Source organism: Zophobas morio, unplaced genomic scaffold, assembly GCF_036711695.1.
Source record: "Zophobas morio isolate AGI-343-1 ecotype UQ-CSIRO unplaced genomic scaffold, CSIRO_AGI_Zmor_V1 ptg000054l, whole genome shotgun sequence".
Classification (NCBI taxonomy): Eukaryota; Metazoa; Arthropoda; class Insecta; order Coleoptera; family Tenebrionidae; genus Zophobas; species Zophobas morio.
This window is the reverse complement of record NW_026972159.1, coordinates 4392545-4406989: the sequence shown is the minus strand read 5'-3', so window position 1 is coordinate 4406989 and position 14445 is coordinate 4392545. Positions and strand designations below refer to the sequence as shown.

Sequence of the window (14445 nt, the reverse complement as noted above, 5' to 3'; positions counted from 1 at the left end):
GCACCTGATATGCTTCAAATAATATTGATTTATGCGATATTTTTGTAACTTTGGCTCGATCTGATTAGACAAAATTAATAACGATAAACTCGAGTAGCTGTTGCAACATGTCCAAAATGAATTTTACGTGCATTTTCAAACTTATCTTCAAAAAGAAAATGTTTCCAGCTGTTCACTAAATAGATTTCCAATACAAGATAAATAATCCTCTTTTTCATCCTGCCGGAAGCTAAATACTTACAAAACTATTAAAAAAATGCAAGATTTTGCTAAAGGTGCGATTTATTTCGACTATATTTGACAGCACTAATTTATTAATTGTTCTTTTACATATTTGAGGAACAGTTTATTTCATTTCAGATAACATTACATCAAATTTAAAAAATACCTACATGTTTTGAAATGAATATTCGTTACAAACGAGTGTTTTTTAACTGGCTGATAGTATTAGCGATAATTCGGTGATGTATTTATTCTTAAAAACAATTATTTAATAATTAATATCTACAACTGATAAGGTGTGAGTTGCAAGAAAACACACATTTCTCGGAATCTATCAATTGTGATAGATATGAGAATTGTTGTAACAAGGTAATTTGGAAATTATTTCCTTTTGTTTCTTGATTTCTTTATGGAAATATATATATTAATTACAATACAATAATACGAGTATATGATTAATGTCCAAAACTACTGTCTAATAAATTTCCAACAGAGGAAAAAGTCAGAGACGACATTACAGTTACAATTAAATACATAAATAATAATTACATAATATTCATTATGGCATTTTCTCCTAACCTATGACGATCCTTTTCCCTGCCACTCGTTCTTTCTCTCCACCTCTTTCATCCACTTTATTCTCCAAACCGTCCACTTTTCTATCGTATCTTGAGAACTTGTATGATCCACAGACCGGAGTGCCCTCAGGCCAATGTCGACTCTAAGGGTTCAGAATTTCGGCGGAAAATGGTTATTATTTAGATGCTTTTATTTACAAACAATATCACATCTCGTATGTTTCACTCGATTTTGACATGCAACAATTTTTTTTTGTTTAACTAAGAATTCAAGAATTTAAGAATACTGGTGGGACCGTAATCATGCAATAGATTTTTTTCGGAAAAGTGCAGTTATTTTAGAAGTTTTGAAGCATGGTGTTCTATTTTGTATTAAATTTTACATATTTTTGGCCAGAATGTTGGTGGTTATTTATTTTCCATGCTTTCTCAATTTTTCGATTTTTCGACTTCTCGAGTTTTCGACTCCTCGCTTTTTGGATCCTTCGGTTTTTCGATTTCTCGATGTCTCAGTTTTTGAATTTTTCGATGTTTCGATTACTCGATTTTTTGATTTTTGAGTTTTTCGATTTTTAAATTTTATATTTTCGATTTTTATTTTTTTGATTTTTTGATGTTTCCACTGCTTGATCTTTGGATTTTTCAATATTACGATATATATTTCTCGACTTCCCAAAGTTTCGATTTTTCAGTTCTTCAATTTTTCGATTTTTCAGGTTTTTGATTTTTCGAATTTTCGGTTTTTTAAGTTTGCGATTTTTCAACTTTGCTTTTTTCACTTTTCGATTTTTCAATTATTCCATTTTTTATTCCCCAATTTTTGGATATTTCGTTAAATTTTGTGATTTTTCAGTTTTTCCATTCTTCAACTTTTCTTTTATTTTTAAATTTTTCGATATTTCAGTTTTGGTATTTATTAGTATTTCGAGTTTTCGATTTTTTGAGTTCTGGATTTTCCCATTTTTCGTCTTTTTACTTTTTGGATTTTCAATGTATCGTTTTTAAAACTTTAGGTTTTTTTATGCTTCTGAATATTTTAAATTTTCGTTATTTTAACATTTCAATTTTTAAAATTTTGGGTTTCTTGATTTCTTGAGTTTACAATTGTTCTATAAGTTTTTCAATTTTTCAATTATCGAAATTTTTAAATATTCGATTTTCCAATTTATCTTTAAATGTAGACATGCCAAAATCGAAAATTCAAAAACTTAAAAATGGAAAAATTCATAAATCAAGATCTCAAAAAATTGAAAAATTGGAAAATTAAAATATAGAAGAACTGAAAATTCGAGAAATCAAAAAATCCAGAATTTTAAAAATTCAAAAATTAAAATATAGAAAAGTCGAAAAATTGAAAAATCCAGCAATCTATAAATCGCAAAGTCGAAGAATCGAAATATTGAAAAATCCGAAAACTGAAATAGATATCCAAAATTTGAGAAATTAAAAAATTGGAAAATCGAGAAATCGAAAAACCAAAAAAAAATGAAGTCGAAAAATCGAAGAATTCAAGACTGAAAAATCGAAACTTTGAGAAGTCGAGAAATGGGAAAATCAAAAATAGATTAATTGAGAATCCGAAAACTGAAAATTTAGCACCGTCAAAATTTGAAAAATACAAATACTGAAGAACTGAAAAATCAAAAAAATGAGAAATCGAAAAATCTAAAAGTTAAAACATTGAACAATTAAAATATCGCAAAATTGAAAAATCAAAAAATTCGAAGATCAAAAAACCAAAAAAAAAAATTCGAAAATCTAAAATTTAAAGATCTAAAAACTGAAAAATCGAAAAATCCGGAAGTCGAAAAATCGAAAAGTCGAAGAATCAAAATATTCAAAAATCCTAGAACTGAAAGAGATCCAAAAATTGAGAAATTAAAAAATTAGAAAATTGAGAAATCGAAAAACCATAAAAGCAATGTCGAAAAAAGAACTGAAAATTTAGCAACGTCCAAAATTGAAAAATAGAAATACTGAAGAACTGAAAAAAAAAACGGGAAATCGAAAAATCTAAAATTTAAAACACTGAACAATTAAAGTTTCGCAAAATTGAAAAATCCAGAAATCCAAATATCAAAAAATCAAAAAATTAAAATTCGAAAATCTAAAATTTAAAAATTCGGAAAATTGAAAAATTGAAATAAAAAAGAACTGAAAACTCGAGAATTCGAAAAATTTATAAGTTTAAAAATTGAAAAATTAAAACATTGAAAAGTTGAAAAATTGAGAAATCGAAGTATAAAACAGTCGAAAAATTGTAAAATCTAAAGTTTAACGAAAAATTAAAAATCCGAAAAGTAAAAAAACGAAAGGTCGAAAAATCGAAATAATGAAAAATTCCAAAACTGAAAGAAATATCCAACAATCGAGAAATTAAAAAACTGGAAAATTGAGAAATCGAAAAACCAAAAAAGCAAAGTTGAGAAAACGAAAAATCGAACAATAAAACAGTCAAAAAATTGAAAAATCTAGAGTTTTACGAAAAATTAAAAATACGAAAAGTAAAAAAACGAGAAATCAAAAAATCCAGAAGTCCAAACATCGGAAAGTCGAAAAATCGAAGTAATGAAAAATTCAAAGAGTGAAAAAATATCCAAAAATTGAGAAATCGAAAAATTGAAGAATTGAATGAAAAATCTAAACTCTGAGAAGTCGAGAAGTGGGAAAATAAAAACAGATTAATTGAGAAATCCGAAAACTGAAAATTTAGCAACGTCAAAATTTGAAAAATTGAAAAATTGAAACACTGAAGAACTGAAAAATCAAAAAAACGAGAAATCGAAAAATCTAAAATTAAAACATTGAACAATTAAAATATCGTAAAATTGAAAAATCGAGAAATCCAAACATCAAAAATTCAAAAAATAAAAATTCGAAAATCTGAAATTTAAAAATTCGGAAAATTGAAAAATTGAAATAAAGAATAACTGAAAACTCGAGAACTCGGATTTTAAAAATTGAAATTTAAAATTGAAAAACTGAAAAATCGGCAAATCGAGAAATCGAAACCCCAGAATTTAAAGAATTGAAAAATTGATAAATCGGATAACTGAAAAATCGAAACATCGAAAAATTGGAAAATCGAAAAATTTAAGATTCCAAAGATAAAAAATCGAAAAACCGAGAAATCCAAAAATCGAAACATCAAAAAATTAAAAAACTGAGACATCGAGAAATCGAAAACTCAAAGGATCGAGAAATCGAAGAGTCGAAAGCCGAGATGAAAAGTTAAAAATTGAAAAATTGATGAATCAAGAATTTGAACATCTGAATTCGATGAATCGAGAAGTCAAAAAATTGAAAAATCGATAAAATTTTAAAAAAGAAAAATTGGGAGTCGAAAATTTAGCAATTCTTAAAATTGAACAATTGAAATAAAGAACAACTGAAAACTCCAGAAATCGAAAAACCTAGAATTTTAAAAATTGAAAAATTAAAACATCGAAAAGTTGAAAAACTGGGAACTCGAAGTACATATAAAACAGTCAAACAGTAAAAAAATTTAAAAGTCTAAAGTTTAACGAAAAATTGAAAAGTCGAAACATCGAAATATTTACAAATACCAAAACTGAAAGAGTTATCTAAAAATCAAGAAATAAAAAAATTGGAAACTGAGAAATCGAAAAAACCATAAAATAAAAATCGAAACATTGACAAATTGAAGAATTGAAGACCTGAAAAATAAAAACTCTGAGAAGTCGAGAAACGGGAAAATGAAAAACAGATTAATTGAAAAATCCGAGAACTGAAAATTTAGCAACGCCAAAATTTGAAAAATTGAAAAATAGAAATACTGAAGGACTGAAAAATCAAAAATCGAGAAATCCAAACATCAAAAAATCAAAAAATAAAAATTCTTAAATATAAAATTTAAAAACTGAAAAACTGAAAAATCGTCAAATCGAGAAATCGCAACCCCAAAATTTAAAAACCTAAAAATTGAAAAATCGGATAACTGAAAAATCGAAACATCGAAAAATTGGAAAATCGAAAGATTGAAAAGCCAAAAAATAAAAAATCGAAAAACCGAGAAATCCAAAAATCCAAACATCGAAAAATTAAAAAATTGAGACACCTAGAAATCGAAAAATCAGAGAATTGAGAAATCGAAAAATCAGAGGATCGAGAAATCGAGGTGTCGAAAGCCGAGAAGAAAAGTTAAAAATTGAAAAATTGATGGATCGAGTAACAATCAAAACATCGAAATATCTGAATTCGATAAATCCAGAAATCCAAAACTGAAAAATCTAAAAATTTTTAAAAAAGAAAAATTGTAAAATCGACAATTTAAATTCTGAAGGTTGAAAAATTGAAATAAAGATTTACTGAAAACGCCAGAAATAAAAAAATTTAGATCCAAAAATCTAAAAATCAAAAAATTGAAATATTAAAAAATCGCATAATAAAAATTGAAAAATCAAAAAATTGGAAAATAGTGAAATCGAAAAACAAAAAAAGCAAAGTCGAAAAATCGAAACTTTGGGAAGTCGGGATATGGAAAAATAATAAAAAAGATTACTTCAAAAATTGGAAAACTAAAAATTTACAAACGTCAAAATTTCAAAAATTGAAAAATTGATATATTTAAAAATACCAAAACTGAAAGAGATATCCATAAATTGGGAAATTAAAAATTTGGAAAACTGAGAAATCGAAAAACCAAAAAAGCAAAGTTGAAGAACTGAAAAATCGAAGAATTGAAGTCCTAAAAAAACGAGACTTTGAGGAGATGAGAAATGGGAAAATGAAAAATAGATTAATTGCGAAATCAGAAAACTGAAAATTTAGCAACGTCAAAATTTGGAGAATTGAAAAATAGAAATACTGAAGAACTGAAAAATCGAGAAATCCAAACATCAAAAAATCAAAAAATAAAAATTCGTAAATCTAAGATTTAAAAATCGACACCCCAGAATTTAAAAAACTAAAATTGAAAAATCGGATAACTGAAAAATCTGAGACATCAAGAAATCGAAAAAGCAGAGGAACGAAAAATCGAGGAGTCGAAAGCCGAGAAGAAAAGTTAAAAATTGAAAAATTTGTTGAATCGAGAAATTGGACAATGAAATCGAAACATCTAAATTCTATAAATCGAGAAATCAAAAAACTGAAAAATCGAAACATTTTTAAGAAGAAAAATTGGAAGATCGAAAATTTAATAAATTGGAGAATTGAGAGATCGAAATAAAAAAGAACTGAAAACTCGGGAAATCGAAAAACTTGGAATTTTAAAAATTGAAGAATTAGAAGTTTGAAAAGTTGAGAAATCGAAGTATAAGACACAAAGTGACCGTACATTTGATGCAATAATTCCAGAAAAGTCCATGTAGTTTAACCACGATTACTTTCATAACACACGCAGAAGTTGATAGACTTGGACTTTCGTCATCCATATTGACAATAGCCAAATTTAGTGTCTGTCTTGTCTCTATGTCAAAATCTTCAATAACGTCTATGTAAAAATTCGCAACGACTAATTTTTCGTAGTCAAGACTATTCACGGAGAGGTAGATTTCAGTATCGTCATCACCAGGTTCTTGTTAAACATCAAGTACGTCTCGGCTGCTGATGACATTAACTGGTAGCTCTCCTTCAACTAAAGAAAATAGGTGTAAAGTGTCATCACATTCACTAAATTACCTCCTCCTATTAAAATAATTTTCACTAGTTAAGCTGTAGATGTTTTATCATCGAACGTTACTCCATCTTGTTGAGGATCTTTGAACTCAAACGAAACAACTACAAATTTTCTGAGTGAGAATATGAGAGAAGTTAAACCAGTACTTCGCAATTTTGGCACCTGACATAACTTAGGCTTGATCTGATTAGATAAAAATTGTGGAGATAAACCGGTTGTTTGCTTTCCTGGCTTGTTTATAGATACATAAATTAACAAAATAATTTGGAAGTGACTAAAGACAGACAGGAAGACAGAACTAGGGAAATCCAACTACTCTCCAACTCAAACAACCCTCCCCGGCCAAAATCTGCTTGTATTCAGAACATGAAAACAATGTGATCAATATTCCCGCGGCTTTAAATTCGTTCGATCCTCGTGTTCCCAAATATTCGAGTGTTGTGACAGGGAATCGCCTAATCTGAAGGAGATAAGACCGAGGTGAGGCATTGGAAAGAAGTTTGCGAGATCGCAGTGATGGTTTCAGGTGGTGTACTTGAAAGATGCGGAACCTGAAGAGCAAAAGTTGGAGGGTTTACACTCTGCCCTCTAAACAACTTCATACGAATTACACAACCCCACGTTCCTGTTAATTATACGGTGGAATGCCATTCGCATGTTAAGTTGGATTAGAAGGGAAAAAGGACTTTGTAGTGGAAGTTGCGGGATGATGATCTGCGTCAAAAGGTGCTTTTTGTTAATAATTCAAACTAATTCGAAACCAGCTTTGTCAATTTATTCTCGTATGGTAATAAGGTTTTGTTTGTTTAGTATTCCGACTCAAATAAGCACAAAATTTACGACTAATTTATAACTTTTAGTTAGCGGTTTAACGGACCGCAGACGGAAATTTTTCTTTTTTGAGTTCGTTAATGAAAACTAATAAATCTGGCAACCACTTCCACAATAATCTGCTTAATTTCAGCCGATCCCTCCATCCCGCAACTGGGTTGTTCTCGAATGCAGAATTAGATTCGGAGGAAAGGTCTGGTGGAGGAATCAATACACTAATAACAATAATATCGCCAGCTGTACACTTTCCGAATGACTAAAGTCGAGTTTTTGGGCGAAATTTACGTGTGTCTGGCGAATTTAGCACCGACGTCTTGAATAAACGAATAAACAAATAATTGAAACGGAAAAGTTGCGGCGCAATTCGGGTAGTGGTTGGAAAAGTAGGGAGCGGTGAATGATGCTGCGAGTTAGCGAGGAATACGTGAGAAAAATATTGCTTAAAATTTGTTTCAGCAGCACAACGTAGGTCCTCTCGGATTTGTAGATTTTTATGTGCAGCGTTCCGTAAATGTTTAATAAAATTGGTGCCATATATTCATTAATTATTCGTGGGTTGCCCTCTCTGAGGGGAAAAGTTTAATGAGAAACTCAAATAAAACAGTAGGAGTAATGTTGAGGTTTGTGAAATAGTAGGTGTATTTCGGTCGATCGCTTTCAATGAACTAACCCAGCGAGTTAGAACGTGACTGAGAAAGCTAAACATATCATTCAGAAAGTACACATCCAACTTTAGAAATGCAAATAAGAAAAATTAAATAAGACGTTTTGTAGAAGAACGAGCTTTCGCTGAATAAGCAAAGTCGAGTTCGTCCGAAATCCTTTATTAAGCATGGATATTTATAAAACGAAGCAACAACGTATAACAATTTTAAACTATAGTACAACACAGTTTAACGATATCAGCTACCCAATCTAACATATACATAAATATGTACAAATGATGTTCCCATTAAGTCAATAGGCAGTCTATCGATCTAAATCTCTGAACCTCCTCTACCTAATCTAATAATCATTTTGAATTTAACGTTCTAGTTTATAAGTCTATATTTATCATAGATACATTTTTCTTTTATTGGGTGCTATTTAAACATTTTTCATTAGATTGACGTACTATCCGTAATAAACTTCGTTAATGGCACTACGTGTCTTAAAAATATACAAAACAACCGTCCAACCCAACTAGTAGTCTTTTAAAAATTCCTCAGTAGAAAACGTACCGAGCTGTGTAAAATATATAATTATTGATGCTTATTTACAATTCAGGTAGCTCTCAATTGAATACAAAATTCATAAGCTTTATTCCTGTCGTTTTGCAGTCGACGAATTTGTAGGACGAGATGAATTTTTAACAGTCGCAGGAGTTCACATCGACATTACGCAGCCTCTGTTTGCTCAACAACGCTACGCCGAATGTGTTTATGTTAAGTAAACAGAGCTGTTTACCCAGGTTCGGCTAATCCGGCAATGTCAGTGCGAGTCCGACTGCATTATAAAATCTCTGATGAGTCGTATTTACACAACAACGGGATGATATCGATATAGACGAAATGATATTCAGGCATAACGTGAGCTACTACTGTGGAGGGCAACGGACAACAGTAGTCGTGGTGTACTCCTCGAACTTCTTGTCGATGGGGATGCGGTCGTCGTACAGGGTGGGCGCCTGCAGGATTATCCCTGCCGTCCCGACCAGGACCGCCAGGGTGAAGATCCAGAGGAAGAGGCGGTCGAGGACCATGGCTACGTATTTCCAGTCTTCTTTTACCTAAGACAAATTCAAATCAAAAAAACATATTTTTTTATTTTTTTTTTGACTACTGATTTCTGGTGATTCACCTCTATCATTGACTATCAGAGAAAGTTTACACCAAATTAATCTAACTGGTACTCTTAGATCATTAATTCTGGTCTAATTCTTCTGAACACATGAGAAAAGTACTCATAATGGTACTACCGGGTTTTGTTTCTAGCTATTCGGCTCATTTTGGCTATAAAACAGCAACAAGATTATTTGCAAAAGTTCCTTCTGGAAGGAGCGCAAAGATATAATTTAGATGATCTACACAATTTTCGAAAATAAAAAGTTAAATTGGGGCCTTATTCTCTGAATGCACGAGACAAGTACCCACAATAGTACTACCAGATTTTGTGTCTAGCTAATGGGCTTACTTTGACTCTTAAATATCAAAAAGACTACCGTCAAAAGTTCCTTCTGGAAGAAATCTTTCATCAAGCCCAAAGATGGTAATTCACAGGAAGCTAGGATTTTTTTTACTCAAGCCCAAGGGAAAGACAAGAACCATGAGGAGCAAAAGAAAGCAGTAGCGAAACAGAAACTAAGTGTGCTATTGTAGAACGAAGCACTACTTTAAGGGTAACCCCAAGGTGAATGCGGGTTTGTTGAGACGAGATAATGGACCATGGACCCTCTTGACCATATCTAACCCACTGAGGATGTTTTAAGACCTACCAAAGGAGATGGCCGAAAATTATAGTTTCAGAAAAAAGTGCCCACCGGAAGCTTTACGAGAGTAGAATAAGAGCCAAATACAAGATCTATTAGTTGAGGAACATCAGGACAATTAGAGGATCCATCAAAGGTCATTCTTTTGACGCATGAAAACTCTGTGGTTTTAGTAGCAAGATCAGACGGTGGCTGCTCATAAATCAGATGACCTTCTATAAGTTCTAAATTCGAATGACCAAGAGTAAGATCACCTGAAAATGAAATCTGGTCTTCACAATATTCGAAAATAAAGTCATGACAGTCCCTATTTCACCCTTAGGTGATTTAATTCAAATAGCCCGGTATCATCATGGTTGGAATATGCCAAACGCATAGCTAGAAAAATGTCAGGTCAGGTCAGGTCACGTCAGGTCAGATCAGATCTACAGTGTTCTTATGCGGGTTTGTTAAGACGGGATCATGGATCATAGACTTTCTTGACCATGTCTAACCCACTGAGGATTTTTTAAAACCCAGAGTCATTTCAGAAAGAGATCTCCACTGGAAGCTTTATAAGTAGAACGAGAGCTAAATACAAGATCTATCAAATGAGTACCGTTTCCAAAAAAAGTAGGAGAAGCTACCTCAAGGAATTCAGAACGATCTATCACTCCATGGTCAAATTTATCTAAAATTTTGGTACCAAAAAACCTCCACCATCGGGAATAAACAGGACACAAGAGTTTTATTTGCTGTAAATTAAAGCCAATAAAGGCACTCCCGAGTATTCTGACAGTCAATTCACAAGATGGGAGAAGTGGTTGCAAAAACCTGGGAGCAAACACCAAAGTCCACAGGACTATTAACGATGAACCAATTAAGTCCTCTTGAAAATTGAAGATCAGGGAAAGGACGTCAAAAGGATTTTTCCTGACCTTACTAGATCTGACTTGGGTTGATCTGACCTGACCTCGAAAAGCCCGAAATACATGAAATCCAAGCCGGAGTATTATGTTCGTTCTCTATTTGGGCTTTGGATGCACAACGATAACTTTGGATATTTAATCAACCCTTGTTCTTGGAGGTAAACCAATATTTTTTAATCACATTTTGGTCTTGCCAGCTGGATGAATCTGTGTGTGGAATAAACCACTAAAGTTTTATTACGCCGGGTCACGTCAGATCAAGTCAAACAAGAACAAATCATACCAAGCCAGGGGTATATCAGATTAGATCAGGACAGGCCAGATCCGGTTTTAGGAAGCCAGGTCAGACCAAGTTGGATCAAGTCAGTCCAAGTCATATGACATCAGGACAGGAAGTCCCAGGTCAAGTTAGGTCAGGTTATGTTACTCGGAATCATATCAGGTAAGGAAGGCCAAGTCAGGCCAAGTAATGTTAAGTCGAGTCAGACTAGACCAAATCAGGTTAGTCTAGGTGCTGAATCAATTTGTGTGTGGAATAAACTAGGTATTGTCCACGCGGTCATAAGTTCTATTACACCTGGTCACATCAGATCAGGTCAAATAAAGGCAGATTAGATCAAAATTAACCAAGGATATATAATATCAGGTCAAGACAGGCTAGAACCGATCATATAAAGCCATGTCGAACCAAGTCGGGTCGGGTCAGGTCAGGTCATGTAGTACTTAGGCATAGTTAGTCTAGACCAACTCAGTTAAGTCCAGGTCATATCAGATCGTGTCAGGTCTGATTAGACAATGCTAAAATAAGGCCAGGTCATATCAGGCGAACTCAGGTAAGTATGTACTTGCTAGGATAAGACTGATTTTGGCAAATGACCTATTCCCTAAGAAAATAAAGGGCGGGGGTAGTACTTGTCAAAATAAGACTGATTCTGGCAAATGACATACTTTCTAAGAAAATAAAGGGCGGGTGGGTGGGGCTAGTATTTGGTAGGATAGGACTGATTTTGCCAAAAGACATTCTCTAAAAAAATAAAGGGCGGGTGGGAGGGGCTAGTATTTGCTAAGATAAGACTAATTTTGCTAAATGTTTTTTTTGCTAAAAATTTGTCTTTGTTGATCTACAATTTAAAAGCCTTGTTGATGCTCTCTATTAATAGGAGTGGCTTAACAATTTGGAACGTACAATTCTTAATTATGAAGGTTGGGATCTGATCAGAACTTGATGTCATAGCTGGTTTCAGTCTTTTGATGGCTTTTATTACGTCGTTCTCCTTGATGTTAAATAGATTTATGACGGATTAGGTAGAATTTTCATTGTCAGCTAAATAATATTCATCAAAAGATCAGGTTCAATATAGGTTGCTTTAAAGAAATGCGAATTTTTGAAGATTTCTAAAAATTTCGATATTTCAACGGTCAATTCCGGCAAAACGGTGGCAATTATCAAAGAAACGATGCCCGAAGTGAGTTCGAGTGCTCGAATTCTACCAGAAAATGTTTTTAGGTAAGTTTCGATAATGTCAAAATTTGATTGAAATTTGAAGACCATTGAAAAAAATTTCACTTTTAAAAGAGTTGTCTAAAAATTGCGAAAAAATTCAGGGACGTAGATCTCGGCATGCTGATTCCAAAAATATAGCGTATCGATGGTCACGGCGCAACATTTTCGAAAGAAACGGTACGAAATTCGAATTTTTGAAGATTTAAAAAAATTTCGATTTTTCAGCGGTCGATTCCGGCAAAACGGTGGAAATTATCAAAGAAACGATACCCGAAGTGAGTTCTAGCGCTCGAATTCTACCAGAAAAAGTGTTCAGTTAAGTTTAGAAAATGTCAAAATTTGACCGAAATTTGAAGAAGGGGGGGGGGGCGTTGAAAAAAATTTCACTTTTAAAAAAGTTGTCTAAAAATTGCGAAAAAATTAAAAACTGAAAAACTGAAAAATTTTAAATTAAAAAAAAAAACGATAAATCAAAAAATTGAAAAGTCGAAAAGTCGGGAAATCGAACAATCGAAATATTGAAATCTCGATAAACTGAGAAAGAGCAATCGAAGAACTAAAGAATCGAGAAATCGACAATTTCACAAATCGAAAAATTAAAGTATCGAAAAACTGAAGAACGGAAAAATTGAAAAATCGAGAAATTGAAACATCAAAAAATCTAAAATTTGGAAAATATAAAATGGAAAAATCTCAAATTTAAAAAGTTGAAAAATTGAGTCAAACTGAAAAATAGAAATATTGAAATATCCCAAAACTGAAATATCGAAGAGTTGAGAAACTGAAAAATTGAAAAATCGAAAATTCGAAAAATCGAACATTGAAAATCTAAAAATTTGAAAAATTGAAACATAGAAAAATCGGAAAACCGAGAAATAAAAAAAAATCGGAAAATCGAGTAATTGAATAAATGAATATAGAGAATTCGAAACATGAAAAGATTGAGAAATTGAAATATCCGATACGAAAAATTAAAAATTATAAAATTGAAACATATTAATTTAAAAAAAAAAACAACGAAAAATTGAAAAGTCGAAAAATCGGGAAATCGACCAATCGAGAAAACGGGAAATCAAACAATCGGAAAATCGAAACATTGAAATCTCGATAAATCCAGTAATCGAACAATTGAAAAATCCAGAAATCGAAACATCAAAAAAATGAAAAATTTAAGATTGAAAAATTCGAAAAATTGAAACAGAAATCGAAGAGCTAAAGAATAGAGAAATTGAAAATTCGAAAATTTCAAAAATCGAAAAATTTAAAATTAAAAAATTGAAAAATTGCGCCATCGAGAGTCCGAAAAATCCAAATCGAAAAATTCGAACAATTGAAAAATAGAAAAATCAAAAAAAAACGAGAAATAAAAAAAATTGAAAATTTGAAAAAAATTAAATGAAATAATCAATGAATCGACAAACTGAAAAATTGAGAAATCGAGGCATCAAAAAATTAAAAAATCTAAAATTAAAAAAATCCAAAAATTGACAAAATATAAAAATCGACGAACTGAAGAAACGAGAAATCGAAAAATCTAAGATTTTAAAAACCGAAAAATGTAGAGAGCTATTCAAGAACCGAGAGCTGACAAAGCAGACAGACGTAAAATCAAAGAAACAACTCTCATTAAATGGTAGAATGAGTGGAAAAACGCTACGAAGGGAAGGTGGACACATAGCCTAATTGGGAACATCAAACCATGGGTGCCCAGAAAATGGGGACAAGAGAAAATCAAAACCAAGCTACAAGTAGATAACCTCGTTGACAAAATGCTGGACAGCGAAGAAAACTGGGAGATCGTAGAAGAATACGTGACGAAAATAATAAGACAAAAAAAAAAGAAGGACGAGAGAGAGGAAGAACAAGAAGGCAGCAGATTCTAGATAAGAAGAAATTACAATACAGGGCTCTGATGGAAGTGATAAACGGGACCAGGGCCTGGAAACAAGAGAGAGGGGTTTTAGTGAGGCAGAAATTGAATGCGTTCCCGCGGGGAGCTTTTTGAAGATTTCCTTCCCCCCCATTGGGGTATTAAAAAAAAGTCCAATCAGGTCAGCTATCTAGATTTTGGGAACTAGAGGAAACCTCCACCATCGGGAAAAACAGAAAACAATAGTTTTATTTGCTATAACTAAAAGCAAATAAATATACTCCCGAATACTCTGAGGGTCCATTCACAAGATGAGAGAATTGGTCGCAAGAACGTGGGAATAAACCCCAAAATCCTTAGGGCCATTAATGGTGGACCAATTAAATCCTCCCGAAATTTGGGGATCAGGACAAGGCGCCAAAAG

At 32.2% G+C, this 14445-nt stretch overlaps 1 protein-coding gene across 2 annotated transcripts in view; it reads right to left on the bottom strand.

The window, feature by feature from the left end:
• Window positions 1–8089: 8089 nt before the first annotated feature.
• The window catches only part of Nachralpha4 (nicotinic Acetylcholine Receptor alpha4), a 313703-nt gene continuing 307347 nt past the window's right edge, over window positions 8090–14445 (bottom strand). For both annotated transcript variants that reach the window (XM_064074499.1, XM_064074500.1), the window contains one exon: window positions 8090–9040. In XM_064074499.1, coding sequence (XP_063930569.1) covers window positions 8849–9040 — 192 coding nt within the window. In that variant the 3' untranslated portion in view covers window positions 8090–8848. The remainder of the gene's footprint in view (window positions 9041–14445) is intronic.